At 48.1% G+C, this 19,343-nt stretch overlaps 2 protein-coding genes across 4 annotated transcripts in view; both read left to right on the top strand.

Moving 5' to 3' along the window:
* Positions 1–3,878, top strand: part of polr1h (RNA polymerase I subunit H) — a 7,856-nt gene extending 3,978 nt beyond the window's left edge. Inside the window, exons 3-5 of the mRNA XM_033047692.1 lie at positions 1,097–1,203; positions 2,083–2,192; positions 3,336–3,878. Coding sequence (XP_032903583.1) covers positions 1,097–1,203; positions 2,083–2,192; positions 3,336–3,360 — 242 coding nt within the window. The 3' untranslated portion in view covers positions 3,361–3,878. The remainder of the gene's footprint in view (positions 1–1,096; positions 1,204–2,082; positions 2,193–3,335) is intronic.
* The window catches only part of LOC116990128 (zinc-binding protein A33-like), a 1,164,093-nt gene that overhangs the window by 1,082,967 nt on the left and 61,783 nt on the right, over positions 1–19,343 (top strand). The window lies entirely within an intron of this gene.

Here is a 19,343-nt window from a genome sequence, read left to right as displayed (position 1 = left end):
CTTTGTCTCCAGAGATGCTGTCTGACCCACTGAGTTAGTCCAGCTATTTGTGTCTATCTAAGGTGTAAGCCAGCATCGGCAGCTCTTTCCTGCACACGGGTTTGTAGGCTAATTAGCTTCTGTAAATTGCCCCTCGTGTGTATGGAGTGGATGAGAAAGTGGGATAAGGTGGAAATAGTGTGAACGGGAGATCAATGGTTGGCATGGATTCATTGGGCCGAAGGGCCTGTTTCCGCGCTGTCAGGACTTTCATATGTACTGGATAGACTCGGTTTGTACTCGCTAGAATTTAGAAGATTGAGGGGGGATCTCATAGAAACGTACAAAGGGGTTGTATTCTTAAGGGGTTGGACAGGCTAGATGCAGGAAGATTGTTCCCGATGTTGGGGAAGTCCAGAACAAGGGGTCACAGTTTAAGGATAAGGGGGAAATCTTTTAGGACCAAGATGAGAAAAACATTTTTCACGCAGAGAGTGGTGAATCTGTGGAATTCTCTACCACAGAAGGTAATTGAGGCCAGTTCATTGGCTATATTTAAGAGGGAGTTAGATGTGGCCCTTGTGGCTTCGGGGATCAGGGGGTATGGAGAGAAGGCAGGTACAGGATACTGAGTTGGATGATCAGCCATGATCATATTGAATGGCGGTGCAGGCTCCAAGGGCCGAATGGCCTCTACTCCTGCACCTATTGTCTATGTTCTATGTTTATTTCATATTTTTATGACTTGGATGGGAAAGTCGGATATATGATTAGCACAGGCTCGAACGGCCGAATGGCCTACTCCTGCACCTATTTTCTATGTTACTATGTATCTTTCAATCAATTCTTTTGGCCTGTTGTTGGCCTTGTCTGTATATAAAGGTTATGTGGAGAAGGCATTAGAATGGGGTTGAGAGGGAAAGATAGATCAGCCATAATTGTATGGTGGAGTAGACTTCATGGGCTGAATGGCCTAATTGCGCTCCAATGACTTATGAAGATGTATTTATTCCTGGGCCACTGGTTGTGTTGGGGCTGCACCTATATTATACCTGCTGCCAGTTGCAGCCCCTGTTCCCTGCCTCCCGCTCACTCGCTGTCCTCTTCTCTCCCGCAGCGTTCGAAGGGACGGAGATACTGTCGGAGGTGGTGTTCAATGACCCGGACTCGCTGCGCGCCACCCTGAACATGGAGGACGAGGCGAGGGAGCCCAATGGGCCGGAGGTGAGTGTCCGCGGGCATCGGATGGCAGAAAAAACCCAGCGCAGCGCCCCTCACCCGCCCACCGTAACCCCACACCCCACACCCTCCCGCCACCCCGTCCCTTAGTTTAGTTTAGAGATACAGCGCGGGAACAGGCCGACCAGCAATCCCTGCGCACTTACACTATCCTACACACACTAGGGACAATTAACATTTATACCAAGCCAATTAACCCACAAACCTGTCGGTCTTTGTAGTGTGGGAAGAAACCGAAGATCTCGGAGAAAACCCACACAGATCACGGGTTCGGACTCCGTACAGACAGCACCCGTAGTCGGGAGTGAACCCGGGTCACCGGCACTGTGAGGCAGCAACTCTACCTCTGCGCCATCGTGCCCCTTATCCACAACCTGCACCCGTTATGGAGCCTGGAGTTCTCCAGCGATGGCTTGCCGTGTCCGATAGCCCCTTGAGTCGGCAGCGGGCACATTCATTGCCCCCCCTACCCCACCCCGCCTGCAGAGAACCACCCTCTAGCTCTAGGGAGACAAGGTGGCACAGCCCCCGTGTTTAGTTGATCAGTTTAGAGATACAACGAGGAAAACAGGCCCTTCGGCCCACCGAGTCCGCACCGACCTGTGATCCCCGCAAACTAACTTTTTACCCTGCACGCACTGGGGACAATTTACAATCACACCAAGCCAATTAACCTACAAACCTGTACGTCCTTGGAGTGCGGGAGGAAAACCCACGGGGAAATCGCGCAAACACCGTAACAAACTGCACCTGTGGTCAGGATCGAACTCGGGTCTCTGGCGCTGTGAGGCAGCAACTCTACCGCTGCGCCACCGTGCCGCCCCGTGGGGCCTCCACTAACGGCGGCGGGTCTTGTGCCCACAGGTGGACCGCAAGTGTTCCCGTTGCGGGCATGAGGGGATGGTGTACCACACCCGGCAGACACGCTCGGCAGATGAGGGGCAGACAGTCTTCTACACGTGTACCAGCTGCAGGTGGGTGCGGTGAAACATAGAAACATAGACAATAGGTGCAGGAGTAGGACATTCGGCCCTTCGAGCCAGCTCGGCCATTCAATATGATCATGGCTGATCATCCAACTCAGTATCCTGTACCTGCCCTCTCTCCACACCCCCTGATCCCTTTAGCCACAAGGGCCACATCTAACTCCCTCTTAAATATAGCCAATGAACTGTGGCCTCAACTACCTTCTGTGGCAGAGAATTTCAGATATTCACCACTCTCTGAGTGAATTTTTTTTTCTCATCTCGGTCCTAAAAGATTTTCCCCTTATCCTTAAACTGTGGCCCCTTGTTCTGGACTTCCCCAACATCGGGAACAATCTTCCTGCATCTAGCCTGTCCAACCCCTTAAGAATTTTGTAAGTTTCTATAAGATCCCCCCTCAATCTTCTAAATTCTAGCGAGTACAAGACGAGTCTATCCAGTCTTTCTTCATATGAAAGTCCTGACATCTCAGGAATCAGTCTGGTGAACCTTCTCTGTACTCCCTCTATGGCAAGAATGCCTTTCCTCAGATTAGGAGACCAAAGCTGTACGCAATACTCCAGGTGTGGTCTCACCAAGACCCTGTACAACTGCAGTAGAACCTCCCTGCTCCTATACTCAAATCCTTTTGCTATGAATGCTAACATACCATTCGCTTTCTTCACTGCCTGCTGCACCTGCGTGCCTACTTTCAATGACTGGTGTACCGTGACACCCAGGTGAGGGGGAGTTCATGGTGGGCACTGCGTCCCCCACCCCTACAGTCACCGTCAGTGGGAGTGTAGTCAAGAGATACAGCGTGGAAACAAACCCTTCGGCCCACCAAGTCCACACCGACCAGCGATCGCCCGTACACTAGTCCTATCCTGCACACACTCGGGACAATCCACCGAGGCCCATTAACCTACAAACTTGCACAAACCTCAGGTAGCTATTAAATCTTATTTCGGTGATTCAGGCCCTTCGACCCATTGGGTCCACAACAGCAGGGATCGGGCCCAGGGTTCGCTGGTGAACCGATGCCGCGGTGTGGGAGTGTCGGGGAGGGGTGTGATCTCGTTGTCACTGTCAGCCCGCTCACACCACTGCCACCTTTCCTCAACTCCGCCCCTCTCTTGTTTTTGTTCCCAGGCACCAAGAGAAGGAAGACTCGTGACCGAGGGGCCGAGCGAGGAGGGGTGGGGGTGGGGAGAGTTGCTGGGGTTGGGTGGTGTGTGTGAGAGTGCGTGTTTGTGTATGAGTGTGTGTGTAAGTATCTGTACGTGTGAGTGGATATGTGTATGTATCTGAGTGTGTGTGGGAGTGAGTGTGTATGTTTTAGTTTGAGTGTGTAAGAGTCTGTGTGTGATCGTGTGAGTGAGTCCGGGTCCAATGTTTGAGAATGTATAAGTGTGTGATAGTGAGTGTGTAAGAGTGAGCCTGTGAGTATGAGTGTGTGTACGTATGTGTGAGAGAGTGTGTGTGTATGTGCGTGAGGGTGAGTAACTATATGAATGTGTGTGTATGAGTGCGTGTGTTTTACATAAGTGTGAGTGTGCGGGGTGTGAGATTCCATGCCGGATGTGGACCACTGCCCCGATGGTCCCCGGACCCCCCTGTTAAGGTTTGTTTTTGCTTCAAACAGATAACAACCCAATAATTAGTAATAAAGCAGTAAAATCTTTATTTTGCCCAGATGGGAGTGGCAGTCATCTCTCACAGTATGTAAAATGTTCACTCTATCCCCACACACAGAGGTAATGTTCAAACGGATATATTTATACCCCAATAATCAGCAATTCAACAATTCTTTATCTTACAGAGCACTGTACAGCCTCTTGCCTGTTAGGATTGACAGGTTCTTCAGATAGAGGAAAGCTTAGCCCAGATATGGTTATGCTGAAGGAGCTATTTTTTTGCAGATTCAAGCACTCTTGTTTTTTGACCTTGTTGATCTATTGTTTGTACATTGCAATCTGTGGAGCAGAGGGAAAGAACCATTGTCTGAACATTTTTCTGATTGCTTATGTCATAGAGCAAAAATATCGAGTGTTACTGTGCTGAAATCTTGCTTGCGTAATAGAAGGCAAAACATTTATGTTATTGTGCAGAACTGTCACTAGTGTAGTGGGAGAAAGGTTAAGCATCCATTTTATTGCTTCTAAATGACTTTAGAAGAGTTTAGAAGGATGAGGGGATATCTTATAGAAACATATAAAATTATAAAATGACTGGACAAGCTAGATGCAGGAAAAATGTTCCCAATGTTGGGCGAGTCCAGAACCAGGGGCCACACAGTCTTAGAATAAAGGGGAGGTCATTTAAGACTGAGGTGAGAAAAAACGTTTTCACCGAGAGAGTTGTGCATTTGTGGAATTCCCTGCCACAGAGGGCAGTGGAGGCCAAATCACTGGGTGGGTTTAAGAGAGTTAGATAGAGCTCTAGGGGCTAGTGGAGACAAGGGATATGGGGAGAAGGCAGGCACGGGTTATTGATAGGGGACGATCAGTCATGATCACAATGAATGGCTCGAAGGGCCGAATAGCCTCCTCCTGCACCTATTTTCTATGTTTCTAAATCTACAGCTGAATCCATTTTATAACTTTTACATTTTTAAACTTTCTCACCCCCCCCCCCCTCCAAAAGGGGGCACTCTCGCTCCCACTCCCTCTTGTTGCTTCTGTCTGAGATTTTGAAAATAAAAATGATAGATAGAGCCATTGGAAGAGGTAGTTGAGGCCGGTACTATATCAGCTTTTAAAGACACTTGGACGGGTACATGGACAGGAAAGGTTCAGAGGGAACATGAGGGAACTGGAGAGAAGGAATGGGTGAGGTTTTGGGTCGAGACTGAGTCGGGAGAGGGAAACGAGAGATATGGAAGGGTATGGTGTGAAAACGACGATCAAAGCAGACGTGGATCAAGGAGGGGTGGATCGAGCAGGGGTGGATCAAGGAGGGGTGGATCGAGCAGGGGTGATCGCAGAGGAGGAGCAGCGAAATAGGGTGTTGCAGAACTCTCGTCGGAGAGAGCACGAGAACTTTGTCAAAGTAGACATACCTTGCAACTCGTTCCATAAACCCACCACCCTCTGTGTGTGTGAGACAGTTGCCCCTCGGGTTCTTATTGAATCTTCCCCTCTCACCTTAAATCTATGTGATACGCTCCTTTATTCATGTACTCGAGGCAAAAGACTGCACATTCATCTCATCTATTCCCCTCTTGATTTTATACACCTCTATAAGATCGCCCCCAAGTCTCTAGCGCTCTAAGCAATAGAGTCCTAGCCTGCCCAAGCTCTCCTTGTAGGTCAGGCCCTCGCGTCCTGGCAACATCCTCATAAAATATCTCTGCACGCTTTCAGCTTAATGACATTGTAATTTTATTTGGGTAGGTGTTACCTGTCCACAATAATTTGTGAAGATGGAAGTTTGATGGTTCAATCTGCTGGTGACAATTTGCGACATTCAGCACAGTGCCATCTGCTTATAATGTGCATTGGAACATTGTGAGGGAGTGTTGAAGAAGGTTTTCCAGAGAATATAATCATGTACAAAATGCAAGCGCTAACCAGCAGTTAGGGGGCACAAGTATTTACAAATGCTTTCAATGCAAGAGTGTAGAGTGTTTTATCATCACATGTCCCAGACAGAATTAAATACTTACTCGCAGCAGCACAACAGAATATGTAAACATATATATATATATAAGAAGGAACTGCAGATGCTGGTTTACACCGACGATAGACACATTGTGCTGGAGTAACTCAACGGGACAGGCAGCATCACTGGATCGAAGGACTGGGTGACGTTTCGGGTCGAGACCCTTCTTCAGACTAAGAATCAGGGGAGAGGGTGTCTGGAAATATGGAGGATATAAAATCCCAGTGAGCGCGGAAATAAAACCAGGGGGAGTGCAAATGTGTGCAGAGTGAAATAAATAGCAACTGAAATCAGAGCTGTTGAACCGTTCATTTCAACGCATTAACTGCGGCCTTCATTGGAACAGAAATACTTTTGTGAAAATCTAAAGGTTGAAACAACCTCTCTTCCCACGGGCAACACCTGTGAAGGGTAATGGACAGCCCACGCTTCGGGGTCGAGAGCTTTCTTTAGTATGAAGAAGGAATTCTAAGTGCTACAGGTTTGCTAAATCAGAGTGAATGAATTGGGATTGATGTTCGGAAGAGGGCTGCAAAGGTCTGACTTGGGAAGTGTAAAAAGGAGGGAGGAATGAAATCGGAAATTACTTGAAGGGAGAAGAAGAAAGCTGAATGTTGGGAATGGGTGATACAATGGGCCTCTTGGTGTTGATGGCCATGTAGAACTAGAACAGGCTCTTCGGCCCACACAGAACGTGGAACAGTACAATGCCAAGCCAATCTCTGTCTCCTGCAGTTGCTCCGATTTCCTACAACATCCCGAAGATGTGCGGGTTTGTAAGGTCATGTGTGATAAGAGCAGAATTAGGCCATTCAGCCCATTAAGTCTACTCCGCCATTCAATCACGGCTGAACTATCTCTCCCTCCTAACCCCATTCTCCTGCCTTCTCTCCATAACCCGACACCCGCACTAATCTATCTATCTCTGCCTTAAAAATATCCACTGACTTGTGGCCTCCACAGCCTTCTGTGGCAAAGAATTCCACAGATTCACGACCCCCTGGGTAAAGAAATTCCTCCTCATCTCCTTCCTGAAAGAACATCCTTTAATTCTGAGGCTGTGCCCTCTAGTCCTAGACTCTCCACTAGTGGAAACATCCTCTCCACGTCCACTTTCACTGTTCTATATACTTCAATGAGCTCCCCATCATCCTTGTAGTGAGTACAGACCCAGTGCGGCCAAACTTCATCAAATGTTAAACCCACTCATTGCTGGGATTATCCTTGTGAACCAGTATATGATGCTGACAGTGATGGACAGCGGGTTGGACCAATCACAGCGCGGGGGAGGGACCGTGGAGTGTAGCGGCGGCTGGTGTCGGCCAATCGCAGCGGAGGGAGGGCGGGACCTTGGCGTGATTGTCCCCGCTCGCTCCCCAGCGCTTGAGTGGCAGAGGCCGCACAAGCAGTTAAAGGGGCAGCGGAGAGGGAGAGTGTGTGTTATAGAGAGAGAGTGTGTGTGTGTGTGAGAGTGTGTGTGAGAGAGAGAATGTGTGTGAGAGTGTGTGTGTGTGAAAGTGTGTGTGTGAGAGTGTGTGTGAGAGAGAGAATGTGTGTGTGAGAGTGTGTGAGAGAGAGAATGTGTGTGTGAGAGAGAGAGAGAATGTGTGAGTGTGTGGGAGAGAGAGAGTGTGTGTGTGTGTGAGAGAGAGAATGTGTGTGAGATTGTGTGTGTGAGAGAGAGAGTGTGTGAGAGTGTGTGTGAGAGAATGTGTGTGTGTGAGAGAGATAATGTGTGTGTGTGTGAGAGTGTGTGTGTGTGTGTGTGAGAATGTGTGTGTGTGTGTGAGAGAGTGTGTGTGAGAGAGAGTGTGTGTGTGTGAGAGAGTGTGTGTGTGTGAGAGAGAGAATGTGTGTGTGTGTGAGGGAGAATGTGTGTGAGAGTGTGTGTGTGTGTGAGAGAGTGTGTGTGTGTGTGTGTGAGAGAGTGTGTGTGAGAGTGTGTGTGAGAGACTGAGTATGTGAGAGACTGAGTGTGTGAGAGAGAGAATGTGTGTGTGTGTGTGTGTGTGAGTGTGCGTGTGTGAGAGAGAATGTGTGTGTGAGTGTGTGTGTGAGTGTGTGTGTGAGAGTGTGTGTGAGAGAGTGTGTGTGTGAGAGTGTGTGTGAGAGACTGTGTGTGTGTGTGAGAGAGAGAATGTGTGTGTGTGTGTGTGTGTGAAGAGAGAATGTGTGTGTGAGAGTGTGCGTGTGTGAGAGAGAATGTGTGTGTGTGTGAGAGTGTGTGTGTGTGTGAGAGTGTGTGAGTGTGTGTGTGTGAGTGTGTGTGTGTGTGTGTGAGAGAGTATGTGTGTGTGTGTGTGAGTGTGAGTGTGTGTGTGTGTGTGTGTGTGTGTGTGTGTGTGTGTGTGTGTGTGTGTGAGAGAGTATGTGTGTGTGTGAGAGAGAGAGTGTATGTGTGAGTGAGAGTGAGAGAGAGAGTGTTGTGTGTGTGCCGTGCTAAGAGACTGCCCAGGAACTGATCCCTGATGTTGACAGGCTGGTTAAAGCCAAGAGATGTCTGGTAGCAGCAAGTGAAAAATGAGTGACACTGTTCGATGCACTGCAACATGTAAGCAAAATGCAATCTGAAATATTGAGTGTGATAATATTGTCATTCAGTCATTTTTTGACTATTCTATTATTGTAAATGTGATCATAAAGCGCAATAAAGTGCGATCCCCCGGGTCCTAAACCCCGCCCACACGTTGTTGTCCAGCCTCACTGACCTCCTCTGGCAGCTTGTTCCATTTCCCCACGACCTTCTGTGTGAAAATATTGTTCCTCAGGTTCCGATTAAATCTTGCACCTCTCACCACAAACCTGTGTCCTCTAGTTCTCGACTCCACTACTCCGGGTAAAAGACTGTGCATTCACCCTATCCATTCACCTCTTGATCCCATGCACTTCAGCCTCCGGCGCTCCAATTAATAAATCCTTCCCTGCCCAACCTCTCCCTTTCGCTCTGACCCTCAAATCCTGGCACCATCTTCGTGAATCTACTCTGCAGTTTTTCCCAGCTCTTTATCCTGCCTTATATTGTCCCAAGCGCTACTCTCCGCTTTCATCTATATTCAGGACAGTTTAATGTGTAACTGACCCCTCCCTGCGGTCGAGAGCGGGAGAAGAACCCTCCATAGTTTCCGCGGGTGGATTTGTCTCCTTCCTTTAAAATGGTCGTAACGATGATGACCCTCGGGTCCTGTGGCCGGCGCTCCTCTTCCCAGAGGAAGGCAGACATTGATGGTGAAATTCACCAGCGCCTTCAGTGCACCTGCACAACCTTTGGCCGTCTGAGGAGAAGAGTGTTTGAAAATCAGGACACAATTCGCACGTCGTCAATCAATTTGTGACACACTTCCTTTCCGTCTCTTCATCTCAGGTCTTTTTCAAACCGTCTGCCTATCAACTCCCCCCCCCCCCCTTCCTCCGTCCCCCTCATCTCCCCCCACCATCCCTTCTCCCCCATCCCTTCTCCCCTCCCCCCTCATCTCCCGCCCCCCTCATCTCCCCCTTCCTCCCTCTCATCTCCCCCTCATCTCCCTGCCCCTCCCATCCTTCATCTCCACCTCCCCCTCCCTCCATCTCCCTCAAGCCCCCCCCCCTCATCTCTCCCTCCCTCCCCCTCATCTCTCCCTCCCTCCCCTCCCATCCCTCATCTCCCTCATCTCCTCCTCCCTCCACTACGGTGTCAACCCATTACCAGCCAGGCTTTGTCCTGCCCCCTCCGTTCCATCGTCCTCCCACCTACAATCATTCTGAAAAAGGGTCCCGACCTTAAACATCGCCTTTTCCTTGTCATACGGAGAGAAGGAACAGGCGACGTTTCGGGGCGGGAGCCTTTTTCAGACTGATTGTAGGTGGAGGAACGATGCTGCCTCACCCGCTGAGTTTCTCCAGCATTTTATATCTACTCTGGACCCGAAACATCACCTGCCCATGTTCTCCAGAGGTGCTACTTGACCCGCTGAGTTCATCCGGCACTTTGTGCCTTTTTATTGTGAAGCAGCATCTGCGGTTCCACGTTTCTGCATCTTCACACTAAACGCTTGCAGCCGAATTACATTCATTCCCCGAGACGGCAGCGTGAGCGGTGGACACTCACGGCTCTGCAAGGGGGTCAGCATTTACGCGAAAGGAAATGCTTTTTGAACTAGGAAGAGGTGGAGTTAAAATGGCTTCGAAAGATGAAGTCGAGAGTTGGACCGAGGAGGTGATTTGTCCCATTTGCCTGGATTTCTTCACCGATCCGGTGTCACTGGAGTGTGGGGAACACTTCTGCCGCTCCTGCATCACACAGAGTTGGGACAGGGAGGGGAGAAACTCCTGCCCGGAATGTAGAAAGGTGTTTACAGACCGCACCCTCAGGGTGAATCGGGCCTTGGCGAGACTGTCTGAGAAAGCTCGAACACTGAGCCTGAATCGGACAGAGGAGGAAAATAAACTTCAGTGCGAGGAACATCAGGAAGAACTGAAGCTGTTTTGTGAAACTGACAAGAAGCTGATCTGTGTGGTTTGTGCAGCTGGGCGGGAACACAGAGATCACCGCTTCATGCCGGTTAAAGAAGCTGTTAAAAACTACAAGGTAAATGCAAACCGATTTTGATCACATCATTGTTTCATTCCTTCTTTATGATCTAACATTTTTATTCTCCGATTTTCAATCACAATCCCAGGATCAGATTAAATCTTCCATCCAGTCTCACAAAAAAGAAATCAGAGATCCAGCGAATGGAACAGCAACAGAAGATTTCTGGAGTTCTGGTGAGGCTTTCCAGTTTCGATTTCCAGATCTTGTGTAGATTTGATCCCTGTGATGCGTGTAATAATAGGGCAGCGCAGTGACACAAGTAGTGCTGCTGTCTCCTAGTTCTGGTGAGCGGGTTCGATCCTGATCTCGGGTGCTGCCCGTGTGGTTCACGCCTTCTCCCCGTGACCGCCTCGGTTCCCTCCATGTCCCTAATACACGCTGGTTCAATGGTCAATCGGTGATTAAATTATCCTTGCGAAGGTGGGTGTTGGGTGGATGAATGAGAATTAATGGGCACATGAAAAGGAATAGGCAGCAGGGAATTAAAGTCATAAGGAATAGGAGTAGAATGAGGCCATTTGGCCCATCATATCTACCCCACAATTCAATCATGGCTGACGTATCTCTCCCTCCTAACCACATTCTCCTGCCCTCTCCCCACAACCTCTGACACCTGTACTAATCAAGAATCTATCCATCTCTGCCTTAAAAAATATCCACTGCCTTCTGTGGCAAAGAATTCCACAGATTCACCAGACTCTGACTAAAGAAATCTCTCCTCATCTTCTCCCTAGAAGAACGGCCTTTAATTCTGAGTCCCACCAGCGGAAACATCCATTAGCAGGTCGTGACCATAATATGATAAGTTTTAATCTACAATTTGAGTATAGGAGCAGGGAGGTTCTACTGAAGTTGTACAGGGTCTTGGTGGGACCACACCTGGAGTATTGCGTACAGTTTTGGTCTCCTAATCTGAGGAAAGATATTCTTGCCATAGAGGGAGTACAGAGAAGGTTCACCAGACCGATTCCTGGAATGTCAGGACTTTCATATGAAGAAAGACTGGATAGACTCGGCTTGTACTCGCTAGAATTTAGAAGATTGAGGGGGGATCTTATAGAAACTTACAAAATTCTTAAGGGGTTGGACAGGCTAGATGCAGGAAGATTATTCCCGATGTTGGAGAAGTCCAGAACTAGGGGTCACAGTTTAAGGATAAGGGGGAAATCTTTTAGGACCGAGATGAGGAAAACATTTTTCACACAGAGAGTGGTGAATCTCTGGAATTATCTGTCACAGAAGGTAGTTGAGGCCAGTTCATTGGCTATATTTAAGAGGGAGTTAGATGTGGCCCTTGTGGCTAAAGGGATCAGGGGGTATGGAGAGAAAGCAGGTACAGGATACTGAGTTGGATGATCAGCCATGAATGGCGGTGCAGGCTCGAAGGGCCGAATGGCCTACTCCTGCACCTATTTTCTATGTTTCTATGTTTCTACAATTTGAGAGGGAGAAGGGTAAATTGGAAATGTCAGCATTACAGTGGAGCAAAGGGAACTATGGAGGCATGAGGAAGGAGCTGGCCAGAGTTGACTGGAAAGAGACCGTGGCAGGGATGACAGCGAATGGCAGATATTTCTGGCAATAATACAGAGGGTGCAGGATCAGTTCCTTCCAAAGAAGAAGACAGATTCTAAGGGGAGTAAAAGGCGACCGTGGCTGACATGGGAAGTCAGGGACAGTGTAAAAATAAAAGAGATGTATAACATAGCAAAGGTGAGCGGGAAGCCAGAGGTTTGGGAAACTTTGAAAGAGCAGCCAGGCATGAGACAGGAACAAAATGAAAAAAGAGGAAGAGAGATGGGGGCCCTGGGGGGCATTGTCCCCAGCTAGGATTCCAAGGGGCAATGCCGCTGATGGGGGTAAAAGGGGGCTGTGTTCCCTTTATGCAGAAATATTTTGATAATTGTTCATTGAAATGACACCATTTTCTTGCCTATTCATCCTTAATTTATACTATATATTTTTTTTAATTGTTCTTAAAACACATTTTACTTGCTTGTCACTTCTTAATTTACACAGAAAATTTGTGATAAACATACCTTAAAATGACCCAAATCCTTGCTTGTTTACACTTGTCATATTGAAAATATGTTATATTAAACCTACACCATTGGTAACATGATACCTGTTCCGTGCTTACTCACTCTAATTAGAGAGGTATCCTTTACACAGATTTTTTGATAATTATACCTTGAAATGACATTTCCTTGCTTGTTTACCCTTAATTGATACTTTTTTTTTTTTTTTAATTATACCTCACAACAACACATTTTACCTGATTGAATCGAGTAAAAGAAAAGAACATTGTAGTGTCTATTAGATTAGATTAGATTAGATTTTATTTGTTGTCATTTGAACTCGGTTTGTACTCGCTAGAATTTAGAAGATTGAGGGGGGATCTTATAGAAACGTACAAAATTCTTAAGGGGTTGGACAGGCTAGATGCAGGAAGATTGTTCCCGATGTTGGGGAAGTCCAGAACAAGGGGTCACAGTTTAAGGATAAGGGGGAAATCTTTTAGGACCGAGATGAGGAAAACATTTTTCACACAGAGAGTGGTGAATCTGTGGAATTCTCTGCCACAGAAGGTAGTTGAGGCCAGTTCATTGGCTATATTTAAGAGGGAGTTAGATGTGGCCCTTGTGGCTAAAGGGATCAGGGGGTATGGAGAGAAGGCAGTGACAGGATACTGAGTTGGATGATCAGCCATGATCATATTGAATGGCGGTGCAGGCTCGAAGGGCCGAGTGGCCTACTCCTGCACCTAATTTCTATGTTTCTATGAACCCAGAAGTTCAAACGAAATTTGGTTTCTGCAGTCATACAAACAAGAAGAAGAACCAAGACACAACACAGTTTACACAAACATCCATCACAGCGAATCTCCTCCTCACTGTGATGGAAGGCAAAGTCTTATCTCTCCCCTGCACTCCCCATTCTCCCCCCGATGTCAAAGTCAAAACCCCCGGCGGGCGATGGTAAATAAGTCCCGTGGCCATTAAAGCCGCGCCGGGCGATGCAAGGCCGCGCTCCGGGTCTTGATGTTGTAGCCCCTGGCGTGCGCTAGCAAGTCCCGCGGCCATTAAAGCCGCGCCGGGCGATGTAAGGCCCCGCTCCAGGTCATCCTCAACCCCGCAACTCGGGCGGGAGAAGTCGCCGTTGCGGAAGCTCCGAAGAGCGGTCTCCCACCACATGCATGACATACAGACTCTTGAATGCCTTTGTTTTTCAAATGAAACAGTTCTTATATTTTAACATCGTAACAAGTCATATACTAGATGGATGCAATGTTTTCCCATTTTCTTTCATGGGAATAGAAACATCGAAAATAGGTGCAGGAGGAGGCCGTTCGGCCCTTCGAGCCAGCACCGCCATTCATTCTGATCATGGCTGATCGTCCCCAGTCAATAACCCGTGCCTGTCCTCTCCCCATTGTTCTGTAGATTCAGGATCGGTTCCTGTGGATTGGAGGGCAGCTAATGTTCTCCCACTTTTTAAGAAAGGAGGGAGAGAGAAAACAGGGGATTATAGACCAGTTAGCCTGACATCAGTGGTGAGTCATTTATAAAAGATGAAGTAGTGGCACATATGGATAGCGGTAACAGCAGCAGTCCGAGTCAGCATGGCTTTACAAAGGGGAAATCATGCTTGACTAATCTTCTGGAATTGTTTGAGGATGTATCCAGGATAATGGACAAGGGAGAGCCAGTGGATGTAGTGTACCTGGACTGTCAGAATGATAAGGTTCCACATAGGAGATTAGTGGGCAAAATTAGAGTGATTAGGGTACCGCAAGGCCCGGTGCTGGGACCGCAGCTATTTACATTATACATTAATGATATAGATGGAGGGATTAAGAGTAACATTAGCAAATTTGCAGATGACACAAAGCTGGGTGGCTGTGTGAACTGTGAGGAGGATGCTAGGATGATGCAGGGTGATTTGGACAGGTTGGGTGAGTGGGCAGATACAGTTTAATGCGGATAAATGTGAGGTTATCCAGTTTGGTGGCAAGAACAGGAAGGCAGATTAATATCTGAATGGTGTCAAGTTAGGAAAAGGATGTACAACGGGATCTGGGGGTCCTTGTTCATCAGTCAGTGAAAGTAAGCATGCAGGTACAGCAGGCAGTGAAGAAAGCTAATGGCATGTTGGCCTTCATAATAAGAGGAGTTGAGTATCGGAGCAAAGAGGTCCTTCTACAGTTGTACAGGACCCTTGTGAGACCACGCCTGGAGTATTGCATGCAGTTTTGGTCTCCAAATTTGAGGTAGGACATTTTTGCTGTTGAGGGAGTGCAGCGTAGGTTCACCAGGTTAATTCCCGGGATGGCAGGACCGTCATATGTTGAGAGAATGGAACGGCTGGGCTTGTATGCGCTGGAACTTAGAATGATGAGAAGATATCTTATTGAAACATATGTTTTTTAAGGGTTTGGACACGCTAGAGGCAGGAAACGTATTCCCAATGTTGGGGGAGTCCAGAACCAGGGGCCACAGTTTAGGAATAAGGGGTAAGCCATTCAGAACAGGGATGGGGAAACACTTTTTCACACAGAGAGTTGTGAGTCTGTGGAATTCTCTGCCTCAGAGGGCGGTGGAGGTCGGTTCTCAAGAGAGAGCTAGATAGGGTTCCTGAAGATAGCGGAGTCAGGGGATATGGGGAGAAGGCAGGAACGGGGTACTGATTGTGGATGATCAGCCATGATCACTTTGAATGGCGGTGCTGGCCTTCATTCCTACTACCAAAATGCACGACTCCACACCTCGCTACACTGTATTCCATGTGCAACTTCTCTGCCCACTCTCCCATCCTGTCCAAGTCCTTCTGCAGGGTTCCTGCTTTCTCTACACTACCTGCCCCTCCACCTATTTTTGTATCATCCGCAAGTTTTGCCACAAAGCCTTCAATCCCCTCGTCCAAACCATTAATATACAACGTGAAGAGTAGTGGCCTCAGCACCGACCCTTGTGGAACTCAACTAGTCACTGGCAGCCAACCAGTAAAATACCCTTTATTGCCACTCTCTGCCTTCTAGAAACATAGAAACATAGAAAATAGGTGCAGGAGGAGGCCATTCGGCCCTTTGAGCCAACACCGCCATTCATTGTGATCATGGCTGATCATCCCCTATCAATAACCCGTGCCTGCCTTCTCCCCATATCCCTTGACTCCACTAGCCCCTAGAGCTCTATCTAACTCTCTCTTAAATCCATCCAGTGACTTGGCCTCCACCGCCCTCTGTGGCAGGGAATTCCATACATTCACAACTCTCTGGGTGGAAAAGTTTTTTCTCACCTCAGTCTTAAATAACCTCCCCTTTATTCTAAGACTGTGTGGCCCCTGGTTCTGGACTCACCCAACATTGGGAACATTTTTCCTGCATCTAGCTTGTTCAGTCCTTTTATAATTGTATACGTTTCTATAAGATATCCCCTCATCCTTCCAAACTCCAGTGAATACAAGCCTAGTCTTTTCAATCTTTCCTCATCTGACAGTCCCGCCATCCCAGGGATCAATCTCGTGAACCTACGCTGCACTGCCTCATCCAGTCAACCTGCGATCCAAGCCAGTATCTGCCCTTTGATACCGTGGGCTCTCATCTTCCTAAGCAGGCTAATATGTGGCACCTTATCAAAGTCTTTCTGAATATCGAAGTGAAAAAAAACATCTACTGTCTCTCCTTTGTCTGTCCTGCTATATACTTCAAAGAATTCCAGCAAACTTATGAAGCAAGAACTCCCCCTCACAAAGCCATGCTGACTTTGGCCTATTTTAGCGTCAACTTCGAAGTACCCCGTAACCTCATCCTTTATAATGGACTCAAATCTTACAAACCACAGAAGTCAGACTAACAGGCCTCTCGTTCCCACTATTCTGCCTTGCTCCCTTTTTGTGCAGCAAGGTAATGTTGGCAATTTTGCAATCAGCTGCGACCACTCATGACTAGTGATTCCTGAAATATCACTATCAATGCCTGCACAATCTCTAAAGCCATCACTTTCAGAAACCCAGGGTTCAGTCCACCTGGCCCAGGTGACTTGTCCACCAGCCAAAGAAGCTTCCCAAGCACCGTCTCCCTGGTAATAAATAACCACTCCACCTTCTGACTTGAATTTCAGACAAGTTGCTATATTGTGGGTAGAGGTTCGATGGATTATAAGATTACCCTTGCTACATTTCAGAAGCATTTGGACAAACTACTGAATTGAAAGTTCTTCAGTCTGAAGAAGGGTCTCATAGAAACATATAAAATAGGTGCACGAGGAGGCTATTCGGCCCTTCGAGCCAGCACCGCCATTCATTGTGATCATGGCTGATCGTCCCCTATCAATAACCCGTGCCTGCCTTCTCCCCATATCCCTTGACTCCACTAGCCCTTAGAGCTCTATCTAACTCTCTCTTCAATCCATCCAGTGATTTGGCCTCCACTGCCCTCTGTGGCAGGGAATTCCATAAATTCACAACTCTCTGGGAAAAAATGTTTTTTTCTCACCTCAGTCTTAAATGACCTCCCCTTTATTCTAAGACTGTGTGGCCCCTGGTTCTGGACTCGCCCAACATTGGGGACATTTTTCCTGCATCTAGCTTGTCCAGTCCATTTATAATTTTATATGTTTCTATAAGATACCCACTCATCCTTCTAAACTCCAGTGAATACAAGCCTAGTCTTTTCAATCTTTCCTCATATGACAGTCTTTACAATCTTTCCTCACATCCCAGGGATCAATCTCGTGAACCTACGCTGCACTGCCTCAATCACAAGGATGTCCTTCCTCAAATTAGGAGACCAAAACTGTACACAATACTCCAGATGTGGTCTCGACCCGAAGAGTCACCCATTCCTTCTCTCCAGAGATGCTGCCTATCCCTCTGAGTTACTCCAGCATTTTGTGTCTACCTTTGATTGTGTCTATCTTTAAGTAGTACTTAGATTCAAAGATTAATGATATTTTGGACTGAAGGGAAATTGAAGATTTGATCTACCACCAAGCTCATCTACTGGGAAGCTTCACAGAGTCAGAGAGCTATGTAGCACAGCAACAGGCCCTTTGACTTGACTCGACCATGCCAAACAAGTTGCCCAACCAAGCTAACCCCACTTGCCTCAGTCAGGCTCATATCCTTCCAAGTCTTTCTTATCCACGTATCTACCCAATTCTCAGTAAAATGTTGGCATTTTACCAGCCCCGACCACTTCCTCTGCAAGATCGTTCCATGTACACACGACCCACTGACTGAAAAACCCGCTCCTCAGAGTGTGTTATTGTTTCCACTCTCACCTGAAACCGATGCACTCTCGGTTTAGACTCTCCGACCTTGTGTAAAGTATTGTGGCTAATCATCTTATCCGTGAATCTTATACACATCTATAATGTCACCCTGACAGGCTCCCAAGAGAAAAAATGTCCCAGTCTGAATAGTCTGTTCCAGGAATGAATGAGTTAACCTATGATGAGAGTTTGTCAGCATTTGGCCTGTACTCGCTGGAGTTTAGAAGAAAGAGGGGGGGGGGGACCCCATTGAAGAACAGTGGAAGGCTTGGATAGAGTGGATGTGGAGAGGATGTTTCCATTAGTGGGAGAGTTTAGGACTAGAGGCCACAGGCTCAGAATTAAAGGATGTTCTTTTCAGAAGGAGATGAGGGGAAATGTTTTTAATCAGAGGGTGGTAAATTTGTGGGATTCGTCGCCACAGAAGGCTGTAGAGGCCAAGTTGGTGGATATTTTTAAGGCAGAAATGGATAGATTCTTGATTAGTGCGGGTGTCAGAGGTTATGGGGAGAAGGCAGGAGAATGGGGTTAGGAGGGAGAGATAGATCAGCCATGATTGAATGGTGGAGTAGACTTGATGGGCCGAATGGCCTTATTCGAATGCTTTCACTTATGACTTTCTGACTGTCCAATTTCACCTGATAACCCAGCATTTCGGACCTGATGAATTCATTGTAAATCCGTTTGCACCCACTCCAATTGACCAACAAACCCACCCTTCCCTTTGTCTCACCACTCAGAAAACTCAGGAGCAGGTCATCTGGCCCCTCATGTCTCCCCCCCCCATTCACAATCATCATGGTGACTCCACCCCACACCTCTACCTCCTCTTTAACAACCTCAAATGACCACTCACCTCAATATCCACCTGCTCAGATCTGCCTCCATATCTGAACAGCCCCCTCCCCCTTCGTTTCCCCTTCACCCCTGCAATCTCGTAGTCCTCTTCATCCTCTGCACTCGTCCTCCCCGACCCCCTCCCGTGTTCCCTTCCGAGACTTCACGGAGTTCCCCTCTCCATCCCGGATCAAAACTCGGGAGAGATGTCTGTTGTCCATCCGATGCTGTTCGGATGAAACCCGGTCAAGGTTTCAGTTGTCCGCCCGCCTGTGCCTGAGGCCGAGCGGCTTCTCCCCCGGTCCCGGGGCCGCGCTGCCCGAGTCTCCCCCCGACCCCCGGGGACTCTCTGATTCTCTGCTTCTCCCCCCAGTCTCCGTCACCCTGGATGTGGAAACAGCGCATCCGCTGCTCGAGGTGTCTGAGGATCGGAAGAGGGTGAGACGGACCCGGACCCGGAGGTGTCTCCCTGACACCGGGAAGAGGTTTACAGACTGGGCATGTTTGCTGGGATCGGAGGGATTCACATCGGGGAGACATTACTGGGAGGTGGAGGTGGCGGGGAGTCAGGGCTGGAGTCTGGGAGTCGCCGCAGAGTCTGTGGAGAGGAAGAGAAGGTGCACACCGTCCCCGGACACTGGTATCTGGGGCATCTGGCGAGATGGTGAGCAGTTTGAAGCAGTCACCTCCCCTCCATCCCGTATCCCCAACCGGCCCGTCCCCGGGAGGGTGGGAGTTTATCTCTGTTACGAGTCTGGGACAGTTTCATTTTACGACGCGGAAACCAAGTCCCATCTCCACACGTTCAGTGAGAAT

This window comes from Amblyraja radiata, chromosome 30 (assembly GCF_010909765.2).
Source record: "Amblyraja radiata isolate CabotCenter1 chromosome 30, sAmbRad1.1.pri, whole genome shotgun sequence".
NCBI classification, from domain to species: domain Eukaryota; kingdom Metazoa; phylum Chordata; class Chondrichthyes; order Rajiformes; family Rajidae; genus Amblyraja; species Amblyraja radiata.
The sequence above is the reverse complement of the archived record's forward strand: the minus strand, read 5'-3'. Positions and strand labels throughout refer to the sequence as shown.